Consider the following 25,000-nt stretch of genomic DNA (forward strand, 5'->3'; position numbering starts at 1 on the left):
AGAGGACATGAGGAGGACAGGAGAGGACAGAGGAGGACATGAGAGGACAGAGGAGGACATGAGAGGATATGAGGAGGACAGGAGAGGACATGAGGAGGACAGGAGAGGACAGAGGAGGACATGAGAGGATATGAGGAGGACAGGAGAGGACAGAGGAGGACATGAGAGGACAGGAGAGGACAGAGGAGGACATGAGAGGATATGAGAGGACAGAGGAGGACATGAGAGGACAGAGGAGGACATGAGAGGATATGAGGAGGACAGGAGAGGACAGAGGAGGACATGAGAGGACAGGAGAGGACAGAGGAGGACATGAGAGGACATGAGGAGGACAGGAGAGGACAGAGGAGGACATGAGAGGACATGAGAGGATATGAGGAGGACAGGAGAGGACATGAGGAGGACAGAGGAGGACATGAGAGGACATGAGAGGACAGGAGAGGACAGAGGAGGACATGAGAGGATATGAGGAGGACAGGAGAGGACAGAGGAGGACATGAGAGGACAGGAGAGGACAGAGGAGGACATGAGAGGACAGAGGAGGACATGAGAGGATATGAGGAGGACAGGAGAGGACAGAGGAGGACATGAGAGGACAGGAGAGGACAGAGGAGGACATGAGAGGATATGAGAGGACAGAGGAGGACATGAGAGGACAGAGGAGGACATGAGAGGATATGAGGAGGACAGGAGAGGACAGAGGAGGACATGAGAGGATATGAGGAGGACAGGAGAGGACAGAGGAGGACATGAGAGGACAGGAGAGGACAGAGGAGGACATGAGAGGACAGGAGAGGACAGAGGAGGACATGAGAGGACAGGAGAGGACAGAGGAGGACATGAGAGGACAGAGGAGGACATGAGAGGACAGAGGAGGACATGAGAGGATATGAGGAGGACAGGAGAGGACAGAGGAGGACATGAGAGGACAGGAGAGGACAGAGGAGGACATGAGAGGACAGGAGAGGACAGAGGAGGACATGAGAGGACAGGAGAGGACAGAGGAGGACATGAGAGGACAGAGGAGGACATGAGAGGATATGAGGAGGACAGGAGAGGACAGAGGAGGACATGAGAGGACAGGAGAGGACAGAGGAGGACATGAGAGGACATGAGGAGGACAGGAGAGGACAGAGGAGGACATGAGAGGACAGAGGAGGACATGAGAGGATATGAGGAGGACAGGAGAGGACATGAGGAGGACAGGAGAGGACAGAGGAGGACATGAGAGGACATGAGAGGACAGGAGAGGACAGAGGAGGACATGAGAGGACAGAGGAGGACATGAGAGGATATGAGGAGGACAGGAGAGGACAGAGGAGGACATGAGAGGACAGGAGAGGACAGAGGAGGACATGAGAGGACATGAGGAGGACAGGAGAGGACAAAGGAGGACATGAGAGGATATGAGGAGGACAGGAGAGGACATGAGGAGGACAGAGGAGGACATGAGAGGACAGGAGAGGACAGAGGAGGACATGAGAGGATATGAGGAGGACAGGAGAGGACAGAGGAGGACATGAGAGGACAGGAGAGGACAGAGGAGGACATGAGAGGATATGAGAGGACAGAGGAGGACATGAGAGGACAGAGGAGGACATGAGAGGATATGAGGAGGACAGGAGAGGACAGAGGAGGACATGAGAGGACAGGAGAGGACAGAGGAGGACATGAGAGGACATGAGGAGGACAGGAGAGGACAGAGGAGGACATGAGAGGACATGAGAGGATATGAGGAGGACAGGAGAGGACATGAGGAGGACAGAGGAGGACATGAGAGGACATGAGAGGACAGGAGAGGACAGAGGAGGACATGAGAGGATATGAGGAGGACAGGAGAGGACAGAGGAGGACATGAGAGGACAGGAGAGGACAGAGGAGGACATGAGAGGACAGAGGAGGACATGAGAGGATATGAGGAGGACAGGAGAGGACAGAGGAGGACATGAGAGGACAGGAGAGGACAGAGGAGGACATGAGAGGATATGAGAGGACAGAGGAGGACATGAGAGGACAGAGGAGGACATGAGAGGATATGAGGAGGACAGGAGAGGACAGAGGAGGACATGAGAGGACATGAGGAGGACAGGAGAGGACAGAGGAGGACATGAGAGGACATGAGAGGATATGAGGAGGACAGGAGAGGACATGAGGAGGACAGAGGAGGACATGAGAGGACAGGAGAGGACAGAGGAGGACATGAGAGGATATGAGGAGGACAGGAGAGGACAGAGGAGGACATGAGAGGACAGAGGAGGACATGAGAGGACATGAGGAGGACAGGAGAGGACAGAGGAGGACATGAGAGGACATGAGGAGGACAGGAGAGGACAGAGGAGGACATGAGAGGACAGGAGAGGACAGAGGAGGACATGAGAGGACATGAGGAGGACAGGAGAGGACAGAGGAGGACAGGAGAGGACATGAGAGGACAGAGGAGGACAGGAGAGGACATGAGGAGGACAGGAGAGGACATGAGGAGGACAGGAGAGGACAGAGGAGGACATGAGAGGACAGGAGAGGACAGAGGAGGACATGAGGAGGACAGGAGAGGACAGAGGAGGACATGAGAGGACATGAGGAGGACATGAGAGGACAGAAGAGGACATGAGGAGGACATGAGAGGACAGGAGAGGACAGAGGAGGACATGAGAGGACAGGAGAGGACAGAGGAGGACATGAGAGGACATGAGGAGGACAGGAGAGGACATGAGGAGGACAGAGGAGGACATGAGAGGACATGAGAGGACAGGAGAGGACAGAGGAGGACATGAGAGGACAGAGGAGGACATGAGAGGATATGAGGAGGACAGGAGAGGACAGAGGAGGACATGAGAGGACAGGAGAGGACAGAGGAGGACATGAGAGGACAGGAGAGGACAGAGGAGGACATGAGAGGACAGAGGAGGACATGAGAGGATATGAGGAGGACAGGAGAGGACAGAGGAGGACATGAGAGGACAGGAGAGGACAGAGGAGGACATGAGAGGACATGAGGAGGACAGGAGAGGACAGAGGAGGACATGAGAGGACAGGAGAGGACAGAGGAGGACATGAGAGGATATGAGGAGGACAGGAGAGGACAGAGGAGGACATGAGAGGACAGGAGAGGACAGAGGAGGACATGAGAGGACAGAGGAGGACATGAGAGGATATGAGAGGACAGGAGAGGACAGAGGAGGACATGAGAGGATATGAGGAGGACAGGAGAGGACATGAGGAGGACAGGAGAGGACAGAGGAGGACATGAGAGGACAGAGGAGGACATGAGAGGACAGAGGAGGACATGAGAGGACAGGAGAGGACAGAGGAGGACATGAGAGGACAGGAGAGGACAGAGGAGGACATGAGAGGATATGAGGAGGACAGGAGAGGACATGAGGAGGACAGGAGAGGACAGAGGAGGACATGAGAGGACAGAGGAGGACATGAGAGGACAGAGGAGGACATGAGAGGATATGAGGAGGACAGGAGAGGACAGAGGAGGACATGAGAGGACAGGAGAGGACAGAGGAGGACATGAGAGGACAGGAGAGGACAGAGGAGGACATGAGAGGACAGGAGAGGACAGAGGAGGACATGAGAGGACAGAGGAGGACATGAGAGGATATGAGGAGGACAGGAGAGGACAGAGGAGGACATGAGAGGACAGGAGAGGACAGAGGAGGACATGAGAGGACATGAGGAGGACAGGAGAGGACAGAGGAGGACATGAGAGGACAGAGGAGGACATGAGAGGATATGAGGAGGACAGGAGAGGACATGAGGAGGACAGGAGAGGACAGAGGAGGACATGAGAGGACATGAGAGGACAGGAGAGGACAGAGGAGGACATGAGAGGACAGAGGAGGACATGAGAGGATATGAGGAGGACAGGAGAGGACAGAGGAGGACATGAGAGGACAGGAGAGGACAGAGGAGGACATGAGAGGACATGAGGAGGACAGGAGAGGACAGAGGAGGACATGAGAGGATATGAGGAGGACAGGAGAGGACATGAGGAGGACAGAGGAGGACATGAGAGGACATGAGAGGACAGGAGAGGACAGAGGAGGACATGAGAGGATATGAGGAGGACAGGAGAGGACAGAGGAGGACATGAGAGGACAGGAGAGGACAGAGGAGGACATGAGAGGATATGAGAGGACAGAGGAGGACATGAGAGGACAGAGGAGGACATGAGAGGATATGAGGAGGACAGGAGAGGACAGAGGAGGACATGAGAGGACAGGAGAGGACAGAGGAGGACATGAGAGGACATGAGGAGGACAGGAGAGGACAGAGGAGGACATGAGAGGACATGAGAGGATATGAGGAGGACAGGAGAGGACATGAGGAGGACAGAGGAGGACATGAGAGGACATGAGAGGACAGGAGAGGACAGAGGAGGACATGAGAGGATATGAGGAGGACAGGAGAGGACAGAGGAGGACATGAGAGGACAGGAGAGGACAGAGGAGGACATGAGAGGACAGAGGAGGACATGAGAGGATATGAGGAGGACAGGAGAGGACAGAGGAGGACATGAGAGGACAGGAGAGGACAGAGGAGGACATGAGAGGATATGAGAGGACAGAGGAGGACATGAGAGGACAGAGGAGGACATGAGAGGATATGAGGAGGACAGGAGAGGACAGAGGAGGACATGAGAGGACAGGAGAGGACAGAGGAGGACATGAGAGGACATGAGGAGGACAGGAGAGGACAGAGGAGGACATGAGAGGACATGAGAGGATATGAGGAGGACAGGAGAGGACATGAGGAGGACAGAGGAGGACATGAGAGGACATGAGAGGACAGGAGAGGACAGAGGAGGACATGAGAGGATATGAGGAGGACAGGAGAGGACAGAGGAGGACATGAGAGGACAGGAGAGGACAGAGGAGGACATGAGAGGATATGAGAGGACAGAGGAGGACATGAGAGGACATGAGAGGATATGAGGAGGACAGGAGAGGACATGAGGAGGACAGAGGAGGACATGAGAGGACATGAGAGGACAGGAGAGGACAGAGGAGGACATGAGAGGATATGAGGAGGACAGGAGAGGACAGAGGAGGACATGAGAGGACAGGAGAGGACAGAGGAGGACATGAGAGGATATGAGAGGACAGAGGAGGACATGAGAGGACAGAGGAGGACATGAGAGGACATGAGAGGACATGAGAGGACAGAGGAGGACATGAGAGGACATGAGGAGGACAGGAGAGGACATGAGAGGACAGGAGAGGACAGGAGAGGACATGAGAGGACAGAGGAGGCCATGACATGAGAGGACAGGAGAGGACAGAGGAGGACATGACATGAGAGGACATGAGAGGACATGAGTGGTCAAAGTGTTACAGGGGCCTGTTTCACAAAGCAGGTTCAACAAACTCACACAGTTTGTGCTGTGATGTGAGAGCTTGACTCTGGTTGTTAATGTTGTAAATGTAAGGACTGATTAGGTTGTGAATGTAAATGATGAACTGTGACGTGAAACGTTGCTGCTCAAAAAGAAAAGTGTCTGTAAATCTATGCGCAGTCTGATAATCATGACCCGAAGAATATTTAATTATCTGCACAGTAATGATGCACCTTCATCCACAGGATCACTGTCAAAAGCACATGGTTGTGAAAATAGTCTTCACTTAATATAATTTCTAATGTAGACACAGAACAGACTTCAACACTCTGCTGACTGAGAGCAGGTTAGGTTCAGGGCGTATGTTGCCATGGTAACAGACTCAGAGTTAAGCTGAACTGGCTTTTTGAAACGGACCCCTGGACTCATTCACTCAAACACACACACACATGCAACCCTGGGGGTCGACAAATCATTTTGGAAAACCGCTCGGTTTAATTTTGATTTAAAAAAAAAATATATAAAATTTTTTTTTTTTTTTTTAATATATTTTTCTATGATTTGGACCCCCAGAAAGCATTTCCCCCAGAAAGCATCCACTATTGGACCCACAGAAGTCATCTCGCGACCCCATGACTTCTGGGGGGTCGCCAAATCATTTTGGAAAAAAATAAAAAAATAAAAAAATAAAAAAATTAAAAAACATTTTTTTTAATTTAAAAAAAAAAAAAAATTTTAAACAATTTTTTTTTTTTTTTTTTTTTTTTCTTCTATGATTTCTGGAGGTCGCCAAATCATTTTGGAACAATATATTAAAATGTGCATGTAAATGATGAACTGTGACGTGAAACTGTTCCGCTCAAAAAGAAAAGTGTGTGTAAATGTAAGAACATATATGAGGTCTGATAATCATCTCCAGACGAATATTTAATTCTCTGCGCAGTAATGCTGCACCTTCATCCACAGACATGGTAGTGAAAATAGTCTCCACCTAATATAACTTGTAATGTAAACGCAGAACAGACGCAGAACTATACTACGATAAAACTCTGCTGACTGAATGAATGAGGAAATCAAATACCGTGTGTGTCTGAAAGAGGGCGGAGTCAGAGAGAAACTCAAGGTTAGTTTCAAAGAGCATGTTACCATGGTAACTGACCGAGAGCTTAAGTTACCATGGTAACTGACCGAGAGCTTAAGTTACCTCTCTCTGTGAAACAGGCTAGAGTTTCTCCTCTTTCTCTGCTTTGACTTACCTCCCTTTGTCAAACGGAAAACTCAGAGTTTTCCTCATTTCAGGCTTAACAGACTCAGAGTTTTCACTAAACCTGCTTTGTGAAACGGACCCCAGATCTTCATGAGTTGTTGTTGTTGTTGTTGTTGTTGTTGTTGTTGTTGTTGTGTTGTTGTGTTGTTGTTCTTACAGGGTAGTGGTCACAGTGATACAGATCTTCGTTGGTGAAGAGCAGAGAGTCTCTGATGAAGATGAAGACAGCTCTCAGGATGAAGGAGATGAAGAGCTGGATGTGGATGTAGTTCCTGGTGCAGTGAAGCCTACTGGAGACACAACAACAACGTCCACAATAACGTCAACAACAACAACGTCCACAACAACGTCAATAACAACGTCCACAATAACGTCCACAGGTAATAACGCCAGTGATGATGTCAGTGATGATGTCACAGATGATGTCAGTGATGATGTCAGTGATGATGTCAGAGTTCTTACCTGAACAGACAGAAGATGGTGACAGCGATGGTGAGAGAGACGAGAGAGAGACTATAACCTGCTGTGTACATGGTCTTCACGTAGGAGAAGAACAGGTGAGAGTCTGACGCCTGGAGGACATGTGAGGGAGGACATGTGAGAGGACATGAGAGAGGACATGTGAGAGAGGACATGTGAGAGGACATGTGAGAGGACATGTGAGAGAGGACATGTGAGGGAGGACATGTGAGAGGACATGTGAGAGAGGACATGTGAGAGAGGACATGAGAGAGGACATGTGAGAGGACATGAGAGAGGACATGTGAGAGAGGACATGTGAGAGGACATGTGAGAGGACATGTGAGAGAGGACATGTGAGGGAGGACATGTGAGAGGACATGTGAGAGAGGACATGTGAGAGAGGACATGAGAGAGGACATGTGAGAGGACATGTTAGAGGACATGTGAGAGGACATGAGAGAGGACATGTGAGAGGACATGTTAGAGGACATGTGAGAGGACATGAGAGAGAGGACATGTGAGAGAGGACATGTGAGAGGACATGAGAGAGGACATGAGAGAGAGGACATGTGAGAGAGGACATGTGAGAGGACATGTGAGAGGACATGTGAGAGGACATGTGAGAGGACACGTGAGAGAGGACATGTGAGAGAGGACATGTGAGAGAGGACATGTGAGAGGACATGTGAGAGAGGACATGTGAGGGAGGACATGTGAGAGGACATGTGAGAGAGGACATGAGAGAGGACATGTGAGAGGACATGTTAGAGGACATGTGAGAGAGGACATGTGAGAGGACATGAGAGAGGACATGTTAGAGGACATGTGAGAGGACATGAGAGAGAGGACATGTGAGAGGACATGTGAGAGGACATGAGAGAGGACATGAGAGAGAGGACATGTGAGAGGACATGTGAGAGGACATGTGAGAGGACATGTGAGAGGACACGTGAGAGAGGACATGTGAGAGAGGACATGTGAGAGAGGACATGTGAGGGAGGACATGTGAGAGGACATGAGAGAGGACATGTGAGAGAGGACATGTGAGAGGACATGTGAGAGGACATGTGAGAGAGGACATGTGAGGGAGGACATGTGAGAGGACATGTGAGAGAGGACATGTGAGAGAGGACATGAGAGAGGACATGTGAGAGGACATGTTAGAGGACATGTGAGAGGACATGAGAGAGGACATGTGAGAGGACATGTTAGAGGACATGTGAGAGGACATGAGAGAGAGGACATGTGAGAGAGGACATGTGAGAGGACATGAGAGAGGACATGAGAGAGAGGACATGTGAGAGAGGACATGTGAGAGGACATGTGAGAGGACATGTGAGAGGACACGTGAGAGAGGACATGTGAGAGAGGACATGTGAGAGAGGACATGTGAGAGGACATGTGAGGGAGGACATGTGAGAGGACATGTGAGAGAGGACATGAGAGAGGACATGTGAGAGGACATGTTAGAGGACATGTGAGAGAGGACATGTGAGAGGACATGAGAGAGGACATGTTAGAGGACATGTGAGAGGACATGAGAGAGAGGACATGTGAGAGAGGACATGTGAGAGGACATGTGAGAGGACATGAGAGAGGACATGAGAGAGAGGACATGTGAGAGGACATGTGAGAGGACATGTGAGAGGACACGTGAGAGAGGACATGTGAGGGAGGACATGTGAGAGGACATGTGAGAGAGGACATGTGAGAGAGGACATGAGAGAGAGGACATGTGAGAGAGGACATGTGAGAGAGGACATGTGAGAGGACATGAGAGAGGACATGTGAGAGAGGACATGTGAGAGGACATGTGAGAGAGGACATGTGAGAGGACATGTGAGAGAGGACATGTGAGAGGACATGAGAGAGGACATGTGAGAGAGGACATGTGAGAGGACGTGAGAGAGGACATGTGAGAGAGGACATGTGAGAGAGGACATGTGAGAGGACATGTGAGAGTGAGTGACTTTGGTGGGAGAGTGAGTGACTTTGGTGTGTGAGAGTGAGTGACTTCGGTGTGTGAGAGTGAGTCTCTCTTCACTCTCTTATTGTTACCTTATAAAGTTCTTCTCCCAGAAACAACAGTGTCTCATTAAAAGTGTCTCCACAGGCGTCTTCATGTGAGACGAGAGGACGAGTCCAACCTGAAGCTGAGCAGTTACGACGCACTGTCCCTGTGAGACACACACCATCAGTGTGTGTGTGTGTGTGTGTGTGTCACTGTGTGTGTGTGTGTCACTGTGTGTGTGTGTGTGTGTCACTGTGTGTGTGTGTCACTGTGTGTGTGTGTCACTGTGTGTGTGTGTCGCTGTGTGTGTGTGTCGCTGTGTGTGTCACTGTGTGTGTGTGTGTGTGTGTGTTTAAGCACTTAACGGCTGTTTGGATAAAGTGTGAGAAGCTGTTCCTTATGAAAACACGGGCAGATTATTAACCAGGACTGTGTGTGTGTGTATGTGTGTGTGTGTGTGTGTGTGTGTGTGTGTGTGTGTGTGTCACCCTCTGAGTTAAAGAAGTGTGGACAGGGCTGAGACACCGTCTCTCCCAGACCAGCAGGGGGCCAACAGTTGAGCTCGTCCCACATTCCTTCACAGTGAACACTGACGTTTTCTTTAAGAAGAAAAAACACAAACCAAAGCTTTTGTTTTCATTCACGTGATGACGTCAAACTGAGCGCGGACTCATTTCTGTGGAAATCCACTGTTTGTTGTGTTTTTCTGTCTGCAGCTCCCTCTGTGACCACTAGGTGTCACTGAAACACTGCGACAGATTTCTGCACATTATAATCCAAAGACTTTCCTTCATTTCAGGGAACATTTGAGAATATTTTAAAGATGAAAAATAAAAGACCTCATGATATAAAAGTCGACATTTACTCATTTAAAAATTGAAATGACGAGATTATAAACTGTGATTATGAGATTAAAATTTCACATTTATGGGTAAAGTCTAAATTAAAACAATATACAAAGACATCAATATAAGAGACAACATCAGATTTATTAAAAAAAATGATAATGATGAGATTATAATGAGATTAAAAGGGCATTCAAATGTCATATTTAAGAGATACAGCAACATTAATGTGAGATTAAACAAAGTATAGGATGAATAAATAGTTATTAGGAGATTTAGAAGTCAGAATTAAGGGATTAAAAGTCACTTTTTGACATTAAAGTCAAAACTAAAGGATACCATCAACATATACATTTGAGATTACTGGATTAAAGTTTCCACATTTAGTGACAAAAAGTTAAGATTATGAGGGAAAAATGTGTTACTATGAGATTAAAAAGTCAGAATTATGTCAGAAAGGGAATTATCCAATAAAGATTATGAGAATAAAGTCAAAATATTGTTGATTTAAAGGTTTAATAATGTATATTATGGAATAAAAGGGTCAAATTGATGAGAGAGAAAGTCCAATTAGGTGATAAGACGTTGAAATTATGACACAAAAAAGTTAATTATGAAATTAAAAAAGACAATAACGTCACAATTCTGACACAAGAAGTTTGAAATGATGAAATTAAAAAAGACTTAACTGAGACTAAAGGAAATAAACGTGAAAACAAAGAGATAAAAAGTGAGATTATAGTGAAAAAGTTGTGTTTTTCACCTGCGCTCGTGTGTGAGTTCAGGAGAAGACACTTGTGTTCTTCTCTGAGCAGGTGAACGTGTGGATGACATGAAGATTCAGCCTGAACAACACAATCACACATTCACACATTCACACAATCACACAATCACTTCACCTTTAATAACAATAATGATGATACTAATGAAAGGTGTGTTTGTTTTACTCACCAGTGGAAACAGGAAGACTGCGATGATTCCCTCCGTCCTCATGGTCTCTGACAGGATGAAGACCGTCCACATGTGTGAGGATGAGGAGGATGAAGATGATGTGAGTGTGTGAACATCAAACAGGAACCTCCTCCCTGCACAGTTTACACAACACACTTCCTGTTAGCTCCTTCCAAAATAATGTGTTTTATTTCCCCCCTGGACACGTTTAAGTGTTTATATTATATTAATGCAGGTCACAACTTTATTTAATTCAAGGAAACAGCGTTTTTAAAATGTCAAGTAAACTGTTGCAATTCACCGTTCCGATGTTTAAACCAAGTGGATTCTCTAATATTATCTAAAACTAACTTTTAAATTGAGTATGATTCCTAAATAAGATAAGATAAGATAGCTTTATTTATCCCACAGTGAGGAGAGAACAGGGTTCCAGCAGCTCAGTATACATTACAAAAAAATATGATAAAAACTGTACATGGAAAGAAATCAGATAAGAGTGAATGTAAACAAGGTGCATATTAGGTTAAGATAAGAATAAGACAAACATAGGCAAAAAAAAAAAAAAAACAGAAGACAAAAACTGTAAACAATAAATTAACAGACCAGCTAAAAACAAATACATGTGTTTATTAGCTCAAAATAGTGAATAATAAATGTTTTGAGTGAAATTTAAAGATTAGATTAAGGTAAATATTTTACTTTCTCAAGTTTAAATCAATACATTTGTCAGTATTTTGCGGTAGAATACTTCAAAACTAACTTTGAAATCAACATTTTAAACATTAAAACATATTTAAATCGGTCTCAGCGTGAAAGATAAATCATTCATGTTTTTGTGTTGTTGTTGTGTTTTTAACGCAAAAAAACAGAATTAAAATGTTTAATTTCCGTAACAGCGGCTTTTATTTTGAAGGTATAAAGACAGGCTCTCAGTGTCAGGGCGGAAGTTTGCTGTCTCAGCCTCGGAGCCCCGCCCCCCTCGCAGCGCCTCCGTCACCATGGCAACAGGACTGTGTCGGTTTGACAGCAGCGGCGGCGGCGGCGGCGGCTAATGAGGAAACGCCGCACAGCCGCGAAAATAAGCGCAACACCTGCGTTTTTCTGTGTTTACGACACAAAACAGACGCTTGTATGAAACGCAGGTAAGTTGTGACGTAGTTTGTTTCACCAGAAACTCATGAAAGTGGCGTGTTTGTCTAATTAAGCGAGTCTAATTAAGCTAACACTAGCTAATGAAGCTAACGCGATTAGCGCGTTTGCCTCGTGTTTTCTCAGTGTTTGAGCATTAAATACAAACTTTAATGCAACTTTACTCACACAGCGCTTAAAGTGAGACGAGTTTTAGAACAAGTTTAATGTAATTAAATGCAAAAATGTTTAAACCAAAGCTATTGTGTCACATTTATTCATATTTATGCTTTGTCTTTTTATTGTTTTGTTCATTTTCTGAATGTATTTCTGTCAAATAAGAGACAAGAATAGTCCAGAAATTAGATTTGATAGCGATATTATATTTGTAAACAGCGAGCAGGTCAAACATGTGTCTTAAAACCACATTAATCAAATTAAATATACTTTTTTTTGTCCCTAAAAGGACATTTTTTATTGGACAGGACAAAACAAACAGCCTACAAGGTCATAGGTCATATTCATCTGGAGAGAAATTGCTTTTTAATAATTACAAAACAAGTTTGTGTGATTTCTTTTTCTTTTTTTTTAACCGTTTCTTAAATGTGAATATTTTCAAATCATGAAAAGTGAGTTATTTTTTGTTTTATTTGTGGACAAAAACAAGACATTTGAGAACATGATTATTTCCAGGTTTTACAAACACTGGTTAACATTTTTCAAAATGTTTTGATTGGCATAATTACATGAGTCAAATGTTGTGTGTAGAAGACGCTGTAACGTGACACTGAGGTTTACCATCGTAACGTCTCCTGTTGCCTTGTCTCCTTGGACGTCCTCCGTCTGTCTCCGTCTGTCTCGTCCGTCACGAGGAGTCAGAGGTGAGCGGTCGTCAGGATGGAGGTGGCCTCTGCTGCCCCTCAGTCTGTCCCAGAGTCACTGAGGAGTCGGAGGACGCCTCTGCCTCTGAGTCAGCTGGTGGAGAGGAGCAGAGGCAGAGCCCACATCACCAACCACCTGCTGGAGTCAAGTATGTGTTCAAGTCGTCGTCTGCTGCTTCATCTTCACTGTGAAACAGACTGAAGTTTGTAAACCACTCACTCTCCCACACCAAAGCCCATAGAGTAAACCAGTGATTTTAACATCACAGCACACAGGAGTTCACAGGAGTTGTTGATCCACTGCTGCCTCCATCACTAACTTACAATGACTGATTTTCTTTAATTCGGCTTTTAAAAGCCCTCATTTTGCTTTGAATCAGTGACACAAAGTGACCACACGAGGCAGCAGAGGACCAGCAGCTCCTGTGTCCCTGTGAGCTAAAATCACTGGTTTAAAGTTTGTATTTAACGCTCAAACACTGAGAAAACACGAGGCAAACGCTGTTAGCTTCATTAGCTAGTGTTAGCTTAATTAGACTCGCTTAATTAGACAAACACACCACTTTTATGAGTTTCTGGTGAAACAAACTACGTCACAACTTACCTGCGTTTCATACAAGCGTCTGTTTTGTGTCGTAAACACAGAAAAACGCAGGAGTTGCGCTAATTTTTTTTGCAGCTGTGCGGCGTTTCCTCATTAGCCGCCGCTGCTGCTGCTGTCAAACCGACACAGTCCTGTTTCCATGGTGACGGAGGCGCTCATTTTGCTTTAAATCAGTGACCAAAGTGACCACACGAGGCAGCAGAGGACCAGCAGCTCCTGTGTCCCTGTGAGCTAAAATCACCGGTTTTCTCTCTGGACTTTGGTGTGGAACCATGCCTTTGTTAGAGAGTGATGATCAAACTAATTTTCTATTTTAAAGACAAATGTAAATCATTGACGTTTTTTGTGCTTTGAGAAAACTTGATTTAATTATTTTCTTATAGAAATCTACAGTAAACTCCAGAGCAACAGCCTGATCGAAGCAGATCCTCCGGAGCTTCACTTCAGTGGCTTTGAGCCGGGGAAAGAGTGTGTAAAGATCCTGGTGAGAAAAAAACAACAAACTACTGCACAAACCAACACAATAAAGTTTGAATGATTTTCTATGTTTCATGGAGCAAAGACGCCAGAATAAGAAAAGAACATTTATATCATACATCTGCTGCAGAGGTTAAACCATTTCTGGAATAAAAAAAGGTCATAATATAGTTATAAATACCTGTATTTAGGGTTAATTTATGCCTAAATGTGATCATTTTGAATGGGCACTGATTTTAGTCATAGTATACTAGTTTAGTTTGAACATGTAAACAGTTTGTTTCATATATAAATGAAATAAACTACACCGATGCCTCTTTTCTTGTTGCATTTCTGGACTGTGCTGGCAAAAACAAATGCATGAATAATAATATATTATATAATATTCTTTCACGCGATTGTGAATGTGAATATTCTCCTGCAGAAACTGATCAACGTCTCCTGTGAAGTCATGAATATTCACATCATTCCAACACAAACCAAGTACTTCCAGACGTCTTACACCAAAAAGGTACGTCTTTAAATCCACACATTTCAACGTTTCTGACCTGAGGTCGTGATTCAAACCCTCAAACCCGTGTCTTTTATTGTGAAGTTCCGACTCATCCCGGGCCTGGCCTACACGCTGAGAATCCGATTCTGTCCCAACGAGTGGCGATACTTCTACGACTGTGTCCGGGTTCACTGTGAGGTGAGGATACCTTAATCTAATGACACACAAAACACATTATCTTTGGATTAACAGCTACTGGAAACACGTAATCTCATCCAGCTGACACTGATTTCCTCCTGGCTCTTCTCATCTGATGAGCTGTGTCTCTGAGCGTCCAGCACTCTTTCATCTTCTGTGTCAGGGCTCTCACACTCTCATCACCTGAGGCTTTTTATCATTCTACATCAAACACTTTTACTTAAATATGGGTTTTATTGTGAAATATTTTACCCTTCCACATCGTAACAAACTCCTTTACTTTGAAATTATGTCACCATGCATCGTAAATAAGTGTTTTATTGTGAAATATTGTATCCTTCCACATTATAAATAAGTGTTTTATTGTGAAATATTTTATCCTTCCACATCATAATAAACACTTTTACTTTGAAATTATATCACCATGCATCGTAAATAAGTCCTTTATTGTGAAATATTTTACCCTTCCACATCAAAACAAACACCTTTACTTTGAAATTCTGTCACCATGCATCGTGATTAAGTGTTTTATTGTGAAATATTTTACCCTTCCACATCATAACAAACACCTTTACTTTGAAATTCTGTCACCATGCATCGTGATTAAGTGTTTTTGTGTGAAATATTTTACCCTTCCACATCATAACAAACACTTTTACTTTGAAATTATGTCACCATGCATCGTAAATAAGTGTTTTATTGTGAAATATTTTATCCTTCCACATCATAACAAACATTTTTATTGGGAAATATTTTACCCTTCCACATCATAACAAACACCTTTACTTTGAAATTCTGTCACGATGCATCATAAATATGTTTTATTGTGAAATATTGAATCCTTCCGCATCATAACAAACACTTTTACTTTGAAATTCTGTCATGATGCATCATAAATATGTGTTTTATTGTGAAATATTTTACCCTTCCACATCATAACAAACGCTTTTACTTTGAAATATTATCATGATTCGTCATAAATGTGTTTTATTGTGAAGTATTTTATCCTCCCACATCATAACAAACACTTTTACTTTGAAATATTATCATGATTCGTCATAAATATGTGTTTTATTAAGAAATATATTACCCTTCCACATCATAACCAACACTTTTACTTTGAAATATTGTCATGATGCATCATAAATGTGTTTTATTGTGAAATATTTTACCCTTCCACATCATAACCAACACTTTTACTTTGAAATATTGTCATGATGCATCATAAATGTGTTTTATTGTGAAATATTTTACCCTTCCACATCATAACAAACACTTTTACTTTGAAATATTGTCATGATCCATCATAAATATGCCAATATAAAAACATTCAAGGCCCTTGAAATGAAAGTGCTTGAATATTGTGCTTGAAAAGAATGTCTCGTGTGCCCTTCACAGTTCTCACCGGTCCTGGAAGTCCTTGAACGTTAGTGAATGTGTTTTATTCCATAGTACCTGGTGTGGCCCCCGCCCCACAGGTTTGAGCCCTTCCTCCCTTTATCACATGTTCATGTTGTCCTGCACTCTCTCTCAGGGCGAAGAGAACCTATTAATTCCAGTTCACGCTTACCCTGTCATCGATGACCTGCACATCCCTCCTCATATCCACCTGTCGGCCATACCGCTCGGACACAGGTGTGTGTGTGTGTGTGTGTGTGTGTGTGTGTGTGTGTGTGTGTGTGTGTGTGTCTGCCTGAAGACTCTCGTCTGTCTCCTCGTATCTTTTCCGTGAACTCAGCCGTGCCTCCTTTCGCCCGTTGGTGTCAAATCATATCAAAATAACCTAATTTTTCCCTTTTATTTGCTGTATTTATATATATTTCTGTCTGTCTCTGATGTCTTTGCGCAGTGTGAGTCGTGTTATTCCGCTGAGATGCAGCTGCCCCGTTGACTTTGACTTCCAGGTTCACGTTCTGCAGCCACACCAGTCGTTCTCCATCCAGCCGCTCTCAGGTGAAAACAGTCAAAGTGAATTTTTCCTGAATAAACACAGTTGTTTAGTGTGTTTTTAGGCCCTTCCATAGTAACCAGCGCGGTGAGCTGTGTTTTCTCAGACTCCCGCTCGCCTCGCTGTTGTATATTGAATAAATCAGTGCAGGAGTTGAAGGATGAGTGTGGTTTGTTTGGTCTGTGGAGCATCAGAACACATCGGAAGAGTCTGAAGAGACTCTTGGGATTGGGCTTTTTCTTTTCTTGTGTCTGGATCCAAAGTGAAATAAATGACTTTCTACTTTTAGAAATGCTTTTTCTACATAAACAAAAACCATGTTACAACAGCTGGACTTCACTGTGTGAATGCAATATGTTTATTTGTCAGTTATTTTTAATCAGGTGTCACAACAGACGCCCGTTAGCCCCTGAACGAAACCAGGAAAGGAATTTTAATGTTGTAAAACGTTCTGTCCAATTCATTCTAAAGTATATTAGAAAAGCTTAACATTTAAACTGTTTAATGTGTACTTTTACCATTGTGTGACTGATTATTTTAGCCATTTAGCCTCTACTTTTGTCACACTCAGTCATTTCCAAAGGTTATTTTTAATCAGGCGTCACAACAGACGCCCGTTAGCCAGAAAGAAGAAACCAGGAAAGGAATTTTAATGTTGTAAAACGCTCTCTCCGATTAATTCTAAAGTATATTAGAAAAGTTTACAATTCAAACTGTCTAGTGTGTACTTTTACCATAGTGTGACTAATTATTTTAGCCATTTAGCCTCTACTTTTGTCACTGTCACACTCAGTCATTTCTAAAGGTTATTTTTAATCAGGCATCACGACAGACGCCCGTTAGCCCCTGATCGAAACCAGGAAAAGAATTTTAATGTTGTAAAACATTCTGTCAAATTAATTGTAAAGTATATTAGAAAAGCTTACAATTTAAACTGTTTAGTGTGTACTTTTACCATTGTATGACTAATTATATTAGCCATTTAGCCTCTACTTTTGTCACTGTCACTCTCAGTCATTTTAATCAGGCATCACGACAGACGCCCCCTGAGTTATGTCAGGGGCTAATGACTAATCACTTTTTAGCTGATTAGCTCATATTGTTTGCCTGTTATTTTAGCAGTTTAACCTCTACTTTTAGCTAAATAGTGTAGCTTGTACCTTTTAGCAAATTTTTTTACCCAACTGTTTAGTCTGTAATTGTAGCTACTTGTTTTTAGTAGCTTAGCTATTTATTTTGTAGCTGTAACAGTAAGTGACTGATGTTAGCCATTTAGCTAACCCTGTGCTAATTATGTAACTTGAACTGTTGGCTAATTATGTTGTCAGTACTTTGAGTTAACTATTTAACCTGAAGCAAATTATTCAACCTGTACTTGTAGCTAATCTTTTCTTTGTTGTTGTTTTGAGGCGTAGTTAACTGTGTGAGATAAACACCTGAGCTGTTTATTCTGTAATTTTACAAATCATTTACTTTATTTTTAGGTCTGAATAATATATTTACCTATATTATATAACTATATTCAGCCAGTTAAGCCTGAACCGTGTCTTATTTCTCCTGGAATTGAAGCATTTCTCTGTCCATGTGAGCTCATGTGTTGTGTTGGTGTTCCCTCTTCGTCTGTGCTGTCACAGGTGTGATACCGGCTCGTGGTGAGGTGAAGCTCGCCGTGACCTTTAAACCCTCGCAGTATGAAACCTGTCAGGTCACCATGCAGCTGCTCCTCTCACAGTTTAACACCAAGCCGTTCCTCTGCACCGTCACAGGGAGCTGTGCTCCTCTGTCAGCGCTCGGGTAAATCACAGCACATTTCTTTCTTACGTCTGACTTTAAAGCCCAATTTATATATTCCTGCGTAAAGTGCTCTACGTAGCTTACGGAGACCCCTCTGCGTCGCCGGAGAGCCTGTCGGAGAGCCTTTGCGTCGTCTGCGGCTGCACAAAATGTTTTTTAAGTGTCCGTCACTCCGTCAAGGGACAACGGAGACGACGAGGGTTGTGATTGGTCCTCAGGACAGACCGAGATAACGCTGCTCTGTGCCGTCCACAGAGGCGGAGCTGATCACCGCCGACAACGTCGCTGCCAAACTATAAATACATCATATCTTAAAAAGTTTTTCAACCAGTGGCACACTAGTGTGCCGTGAGAGATCGTCAGGTGTGCCGTGGGAAATTATCCAATTTCACCTAATTGGTCTAAGAACATTTTTTGAAAACAAATAATTAATTATTTGCAAATAATATGGATATAAATATTCAAGACACTTTGATAAGAATGACTAAATTGTTAATATAGGCTACAGAGTATAATTTTTTAAACATTTTTGTTTGGTGGTGTGCCTCGTGATTTTTTTCAATGAAAAAAATGTACCCTGGCTCAAAAAAGGTTGAAAAACACTGTCTTAATACACACAGCACGTGTTTAGACTCTAAATGGCTAAATTTCTCACCCCAAATGACCTTAAAACTGCGTTCAGGGACAGAAAAATATTTATTTCTTGTGAGAAACGGCCGCTGTTTCAATGTTATTCAGCTGCAACAACAACAACAACAACAGTCTTTCTCTCTCGGGCGCCATTGCTCACTGTAGCCAAAAGCACAACAACCTTGCGTAGCGACCCCTACTGATCGGGCTAGAAATTGCAGTGCGTATCCGGCACCGCGACGGAGAAGTATGAAGGCTGGAGGGGTCTCCGTGGTTACGCAGTCGGAGAAGTATAATGTGGCCTTAACTGGGATCTCCTCCTCTTCTGCTCTTCACTAAATCCACTTCTCAGTTGCACTGGAGCATCATTTTGGTTAAAAACATGCACTTGACTGGAGTGAGTCAAAATTGCCTTGTGTGCTGCTGATTAGATGTTGTTTGTTTTTTTGTATAAAATAGCGATATTTAATTCTGTTCCCACGAGAAAGAGGAGGCCATCCATCACACGACGACGGCGGCAGCAGCAGCTCCATCCACTCCCACCGTCTCGCCGTTATCTCCATCACAAGTTAATAATTCATGGAAGTAGCTCGGCGGCTGTTGTGGCGATATCAAGATGGATATGCTGCCCGATGAATGTTTAGCATATAAAACATTCTCCCACTGTTTGCTGGAACCAAATATAAGATGAGCTCCGTGCAAAGGGAGACAAATGCAGAAATCTGACTTGTTGCTCTGTTTTCACAGGTTTTTACTTCACTTTCACTCACTTTATTTTGTCCCTCGTCAGTCAGGTGGAAAGAAAGTCGGCTCACGGAGATGCAGCGCGTCCAGAACCTCCTCCAAGTAAACCCAAAGTCAGGACAACAAAGGATGCAGGGAAATTAAAGGTAGAGTTTAGTCTGTGGAAGTACCAGGAGAGAGTTAATGTGAGATTTAAGGTTTTTATTAAAGCAGAGTGTGATGATATGTTCTTTATTTTCACACAAGAGAGATCAGCGTGGGCTGAAGCCACCGGTGGACGTCTTCACTCCCGCAGGAGTCGCAAAGCTGTTGATGAAAGATACGAACAAACTCAGCTCTAAAGCCCTGAGAGAAGGTAGAGACAACCTCCTCCTCCTCATCATCATCGTCTGTGTTATAAATGAAGGACTTTATATTGTTATATATAAGTTTTCAGATGATTTGTCCTCATGCGTCTCTGACTCCCTCTGCAGCGTTGTCCTGTGGCAGCGCCACCGTCCTCCACAACAAACAGATGAAGGAGGCACTTTTCCTCAAAAAGCTTCATCAAAACGTCAGGGAGCAGAAAGACAACCACTTCAGATGGTAGGTTAAACTAAAGAACAGGGAGATTTACGATTTAATCTTTGAATGTTTGCACTCTCTGATTAATATTTGGATTTATTAACGCAATCACAAATCATACTTGCATCAAGAAAGAGGTCGAACAGGACGAGACAAACTGAGGCGGTCAAAGAAAATGAGTTTTCATCCATTTATAACATAATCTGACTCAGCTTCACACTTCAGTCTAAATAATGTGACGTCAACATCTGATAATGCATTTTAAATACAACGTCGACCGATAACATAGGGCCGATATCTGATATTGCATTTTAAAGACAATGTCGACCGATAACTGATAATGCATTTTAAATACAACGTCGACCGATAACATGACACTGATATCTGATAATCCATTTTAAAGACAATATTGACCGATAACATGACACCGATATCTGATAATCCATTTTAAAGACAATACCGACTGATAACATGGGACCGATTTCTGATACTGTGTTTTAAAAACAATTTCGATAATATGACGCTGGTGTTTGAAAATGCATTATAAAGCCATAATTGACCGATAACGTGACACTGACATCTGATAATCCGTTTTAAAGCTAATATTGACAGATAACAAAATGCCAGTATCGACCGATAACATGACAGTGATATCCGATAATGCATTTGAAAGCCGATATCGATCGATAATGTGACACTGATATCACGATATGCATTTTAAAGCCAATAAGTTGCCTCTGAGTCAAATACGACACATTTATCTTAGAAACAGAAACAATTGTAACACATAATTCTGTGATAATTCACATCATATTTACATGGAGAAATGGGTCAAGAGGTCAAGAGGTCGGACCAGCTGAGGCGGTCAAAGAAAATGAGTTTCCATCCACTTAAACATAATAAAGAGACATGAGGATACATTTTCAAACAGAATTAAAGTGTCTCATTATGAAAGTGTGTCAGTGGAAGAGTCCATTAAATCATGTGCAGATGCTGATTAATTAATTTGTGTCTATCCAACACGTTGATTTCAGCTTAATTAATCTCACTCAGACACAAAAAAACAAGCAAATTAAGGAGAATTCTTAATCAGTCTGACACGAGCTGCTAATGGAAGACAAACGTGACGTGTCCCTGCGTCCACGACTCCACTTAACAGTGTGTCTGTCCATGTTTTCTGCTTTTAATGGTGTTGTTGTTGTTGTTGTTGTTGTTGTTGTCTGTCTATGACAGTAAATACAGTGTTTTCTCTTCACACAGGAAGGGTCACGTGGGTAAGGAGCCGCTGTCGGAGAAGAGCAGGAGGCAGATACTGGAGCGCAGACAGGTGGCGCTGCAGGAACACACGGTCAGAGTTCATCTGGATGCATCAGAAACAAAGTGTCCTAATCTGCTGTTATTTAATCATGTCGCATATATGCAGTGACACGACGTCCACATCAGGAAAAACACAAATTACTGTCGCTAGAAGACGCAAAAACACAAACTCCTGCATTTGAATCACTATTCATCAATCACATCACTATGTAGCATTGATAGCATCTATAGCTACACATTCCTTCTTGTACATATATTCAATAACATGTACATACATATATAAAGTACATGCGTGTGTGTGTGTGTGTGTGTGTGTGTGTGTGTATATATATATATGATATATATATATATATATATACATATATATGATAATTGAAGCCAATATCGACTGATAATGCAGCGCAGATATAGTATAATAGATTGTGAACGTCCTCAGAGAGAAAGTTTCTGCATGTTTTCACAGACACTTCACAGACTCTCCTCCGTGAACACTGTTTATATAACACACACTCACAGTTTACACAGTTTACAGCCTGACATCATCACACTCTGATCCTGTGTGTTTGAACGTGGTCACAGAGACTGTGTTTTTAAAATGTGTGACACTGAGTTAGACGACATTTTAAAGCTCATAAGCTACGTCCACTTATTCATCGCTTTTTTAATCACTGTTTAACTCGTGACTTATATATCGTGACTTAAATATCAAATATCGTGACTTTAATATCAAATATCGTGACTTAAATATCAAATATCATGACTTAAATATCAAATATCGTGACATATCGTGACTTAAATATCAAATATCATCAAATATCGTGACTGAAATATCAAATATCATGACTTAAATATCAAATATTGTGACTTAAATATCAAATATCGTGACTTAAATATCAAATATCATGTCTCACACCTGTGTCTCACACCTGTGTCTCACACCTGTGTCTCACACCTGTGTCTCACACCTGTGTCTCTCACCTGTGTGTCTCACCTGTGTCTCTCACCTGTGTCTCTCACCTGTGTCTCACACCTGTGTCTCACCTGTGTGTCTCACCTGTGTGTCTCGTTCACACATAGTGTGGTAAAGACACTGTCCTTTTTATTAAAGGTCAAACGAGGGGACACGAGACAGGAGGACATCTTTGCTGGACAGACTGAAGTCTTTTCCACACGAGTGCAGTGTGAAGCTGGACAGGTAAACAAACCTGTGTGTGTGTCCTTGTTTGTCGTTTACTCTCACACTCTCATTTAAGTCCCTTCTCTTTTATTTACTTCATGTGTTGCTAATTTGACTTCACTGTGAAGGATTTTATTGTTAAAACTGTAGATATGTGTCTTTTTTCTTATTGACTAATGTTTTATCACTTATATTATATTACTCTTGTATTTGTTTTAACCTTATTGTTTGTCACCATTTCTTCCTCTTTCCACTTGGCTGCGCTCTAACCTCAGAACAATCCCTCCCTGTCATTTAAGTCCTGGTGAAAACCTTATGGCCTCCTTTCATTCACACTTAACGCTCAGCCGTGTCTCCTCTTACCTCGTCCAGGCCCCAGGGGGCGCTCCGACCTTCCAATTCCACGCCACGTTTCATCTGGAGCTGCGACACCGAGCCATCGGACTGTTCCAGCAGGCAGCACGCAAGGTACACGCACACACACACACACACACACACACACACACACACACACACACACACACACACACACACACACACACACACACACACACACACACACACACACACACACACACGTGTCCTGTAACATACATGAGCATTTAGTGAAAAGCACAACACTGTGTGTGTGAGCCGTGTTTCCTCTCTGGAGACGACTGACTTCTCTGTGTCTTTGGTCCAGCTGTGTGAGTGTTCCAGTAAAAGCAGAGAATTGTCTGTGGGCCTTTTCCCTCAGGAAACCCTTAACATTTAAGGCCTTTTCTCATGTGTGGCTGCACTTTAACGCTTGTTTTATTCATATTATTATATATCATGACTTAAATATATGGTGACTTAAATATATCGTAAGTTAAATATATCGTAAGTTAAATATCGTAAGTTAAATATCATGACTTAAATATTTTGTGACTTAAATATATCATAAGTTAAATATCATGACTTAAATATATGGTGACTTAAATATAATCGTAAGTTAAATATATCATAAGTTAAATATCATGACTTAAATATATGGTGACTTAAATATATCGTAAGTTAAATATATCGTAAGTTAAATATCATGACTTAAATATTTTGTGACTTAAATATATCATAAGTTAAATATCATGACTTAAATATATGGTGACTTAAATATAATCGTAAGTTAAATATATCGTAAGTTAAATATCATGACTTAAATATAGTGTGACTTAAATATATTGTGATTTAAATATCATGACTTAAATATATCGTGACAAATATATCGTAAGTTAAATATATCATGACTTAAATATATGGTGACTTAAATATATCAAGACTTAAATATTTTGTGACTTAAATATATCGTAAGTTAAATATATCATGACTTAAATATATCGTAAGTTAAATATCATGAAATAATATATTGTGACTTAAATATCCTAATATGGTGACTTAAATATATCGTGACTTAAATATCGTAATATCGTGACTTAAATATGGTGACTTAAATATATAGTGACTTAAATATGGTGACTTAAATTATCGTAACCTAAATATTGTGACTTAAATATATGGTGACTTAAATATATCGTGACTTAAATATATAGTGTCTTAAATATCGTAATATCGTGATTTAAATATGGTGACTCAAATATATAGTGACTTAAATATGGTGACTTAAATTATCGTAACCTATATATTGTGACTTAAATATATTGTGACAAATATATGGTGACTTAAACATATTGTGACTTAAATATCACGTGACTTAAATATCACATGATTTAAATATCATGTTCCAGTAAAAGCAGAGAATTGTCCGTGGGCCTTTTCCCTCAGGAAACCCTTAACATTTAAGGCCTTTTCTCATGCGTGGCTGCACTTAAACGTTTGTTTTATTCATGTAAAATATATATTTATATATATGTATGAATAAAAACATTAATTTAATGCTGTTTTTCCTTCCTTTTTGTTGTTGATGGAAATGAAATAAGAAGATGGTTGTATTTAATTTTAGCACGACTGGAGGTCAGCGCGCCGCTGTGTGTAAATATTTAATGTCACATCTAATAAAGCCAGTTATGCAGGACGGCAGTGTTTGCTTTTATTAATATTTGACCAGCTGATGACACAAATCATCCCGCTTTGAAATGAAGGCAGAGAGAAAAAAAAAACCCACACTTTCCATAATCACATCTAAACTA

At 42.4% G+C, this 25,000-nt stretch overlaps 2 protein-coding genes across 2 annotated transcripts in view; one reads left to right on the plus strand and one right to left on the minus strand.

Moving 5' to 3' along the window:
- sctr (secretin receptor) overlaps positions 1 to 10,952 on the minus strand; it is a gene marked incomplete at both ends in the record, with an annotated part of 15,310 nt that extends 4,358 nt beyond the window's left edge. The window contains 6 exons of the mRNA XM_083908748.1: positions 6,769 to 6,901; positions 7,074 to 7,183; positions 9,144 to 9,250; positions 9,573 to 9,683; positions 10,693 to 10,774; positions 10,881 to 10,952. Of these exons, the coding sequence (XP_083764874.1) occupies positions 6,769 to 6,901; positions 7,074 to 7,183; positions 9,144 to 9,250; positions 9,573 to 9,683; positions 10,693 to 10,774; positions 10,881 to 10,952 (615 nt within the window). The remainder of the gene's footprint in view (positions 1 to 6,768; positions 6,902 to 7,073; positions 7,184 to 9,143; positions 9,251 to 9,572; positions 9,684 to 10,692; positions 10,775 to 10,880) is intronic.
- Positions 10,953 to 12,905: 1,953 nt separating this feature from the next.
- The window catches only part of cfap221 (cilia and flagella associated protein 221), a gene marked incomplete at both ends in the record, with an annotated part of 27,439 nt that continues 15,344 nt past the window's right edge, over positions 12,906 to 25,000 (plus strand). The window contains 13 exons of the mRNA XM_083908749.1: positions 12,906 to 13,038; positions 13,877 to 13,977; positions 14,395 to 14,481; positions 14,566 to 14,661; positions 16,196 to 16,296; positions 16,511 to 16,614; positions 18,244 to 18,403; positions 19,824 to 19,923; positions 20,024 to 20,132; positions 20,251 to 20,362; positions 21,602 to 21,689; positions 22,767 to 22,853; positions 23,208 to 23,303. Of these exons, the coding sequence (XP_083764875.1) occupies positions 12,906 to 13,038; positions 13,877 to 13,977; positions 14,395 to 14,481; positions 14,566 to 14,661; positions 16,196 to 16,296; positions 16,511 to 16,614; positions 18,244 to 18,403; positions 19,824 to 19,923; positions 20,024 to 20,132; positions 20,251 to 20,362; positions 21,602 to 21,689; positions 22,767 to 22,853; positions 23,208 to 23,303 (1,374 nt within the window). The remainder of the gene's footprint in view (positions 13,039 to 13,876; positions 13,978 to 14,394; positions 14,482 to 14,565; positions 14,662 to 16,195; positions 16,297 to 16,510; positions 16,615 to 18,243; positions 18,404 to 19,823; positions 19,924 to 20,023; positions 20,133 to 20,250; positions 20,363 to 21,601; positions 21,690 to 22,766; positions 22,854 to 23,207; positions 23,304 to 25,000) is intronic.

Source organism: Microchirus variegatus, assembly GCF_963457635.1.
Source record: "Microchirus variegatus genome assembly, chromosome: 22".
NCBI classification, from domain to species: Eukaryota; Metazoa; Chordata; class Actinopteri; order Pleuronectiformes; family Soleidae; genus Microchirus; species Microchirus variegatus.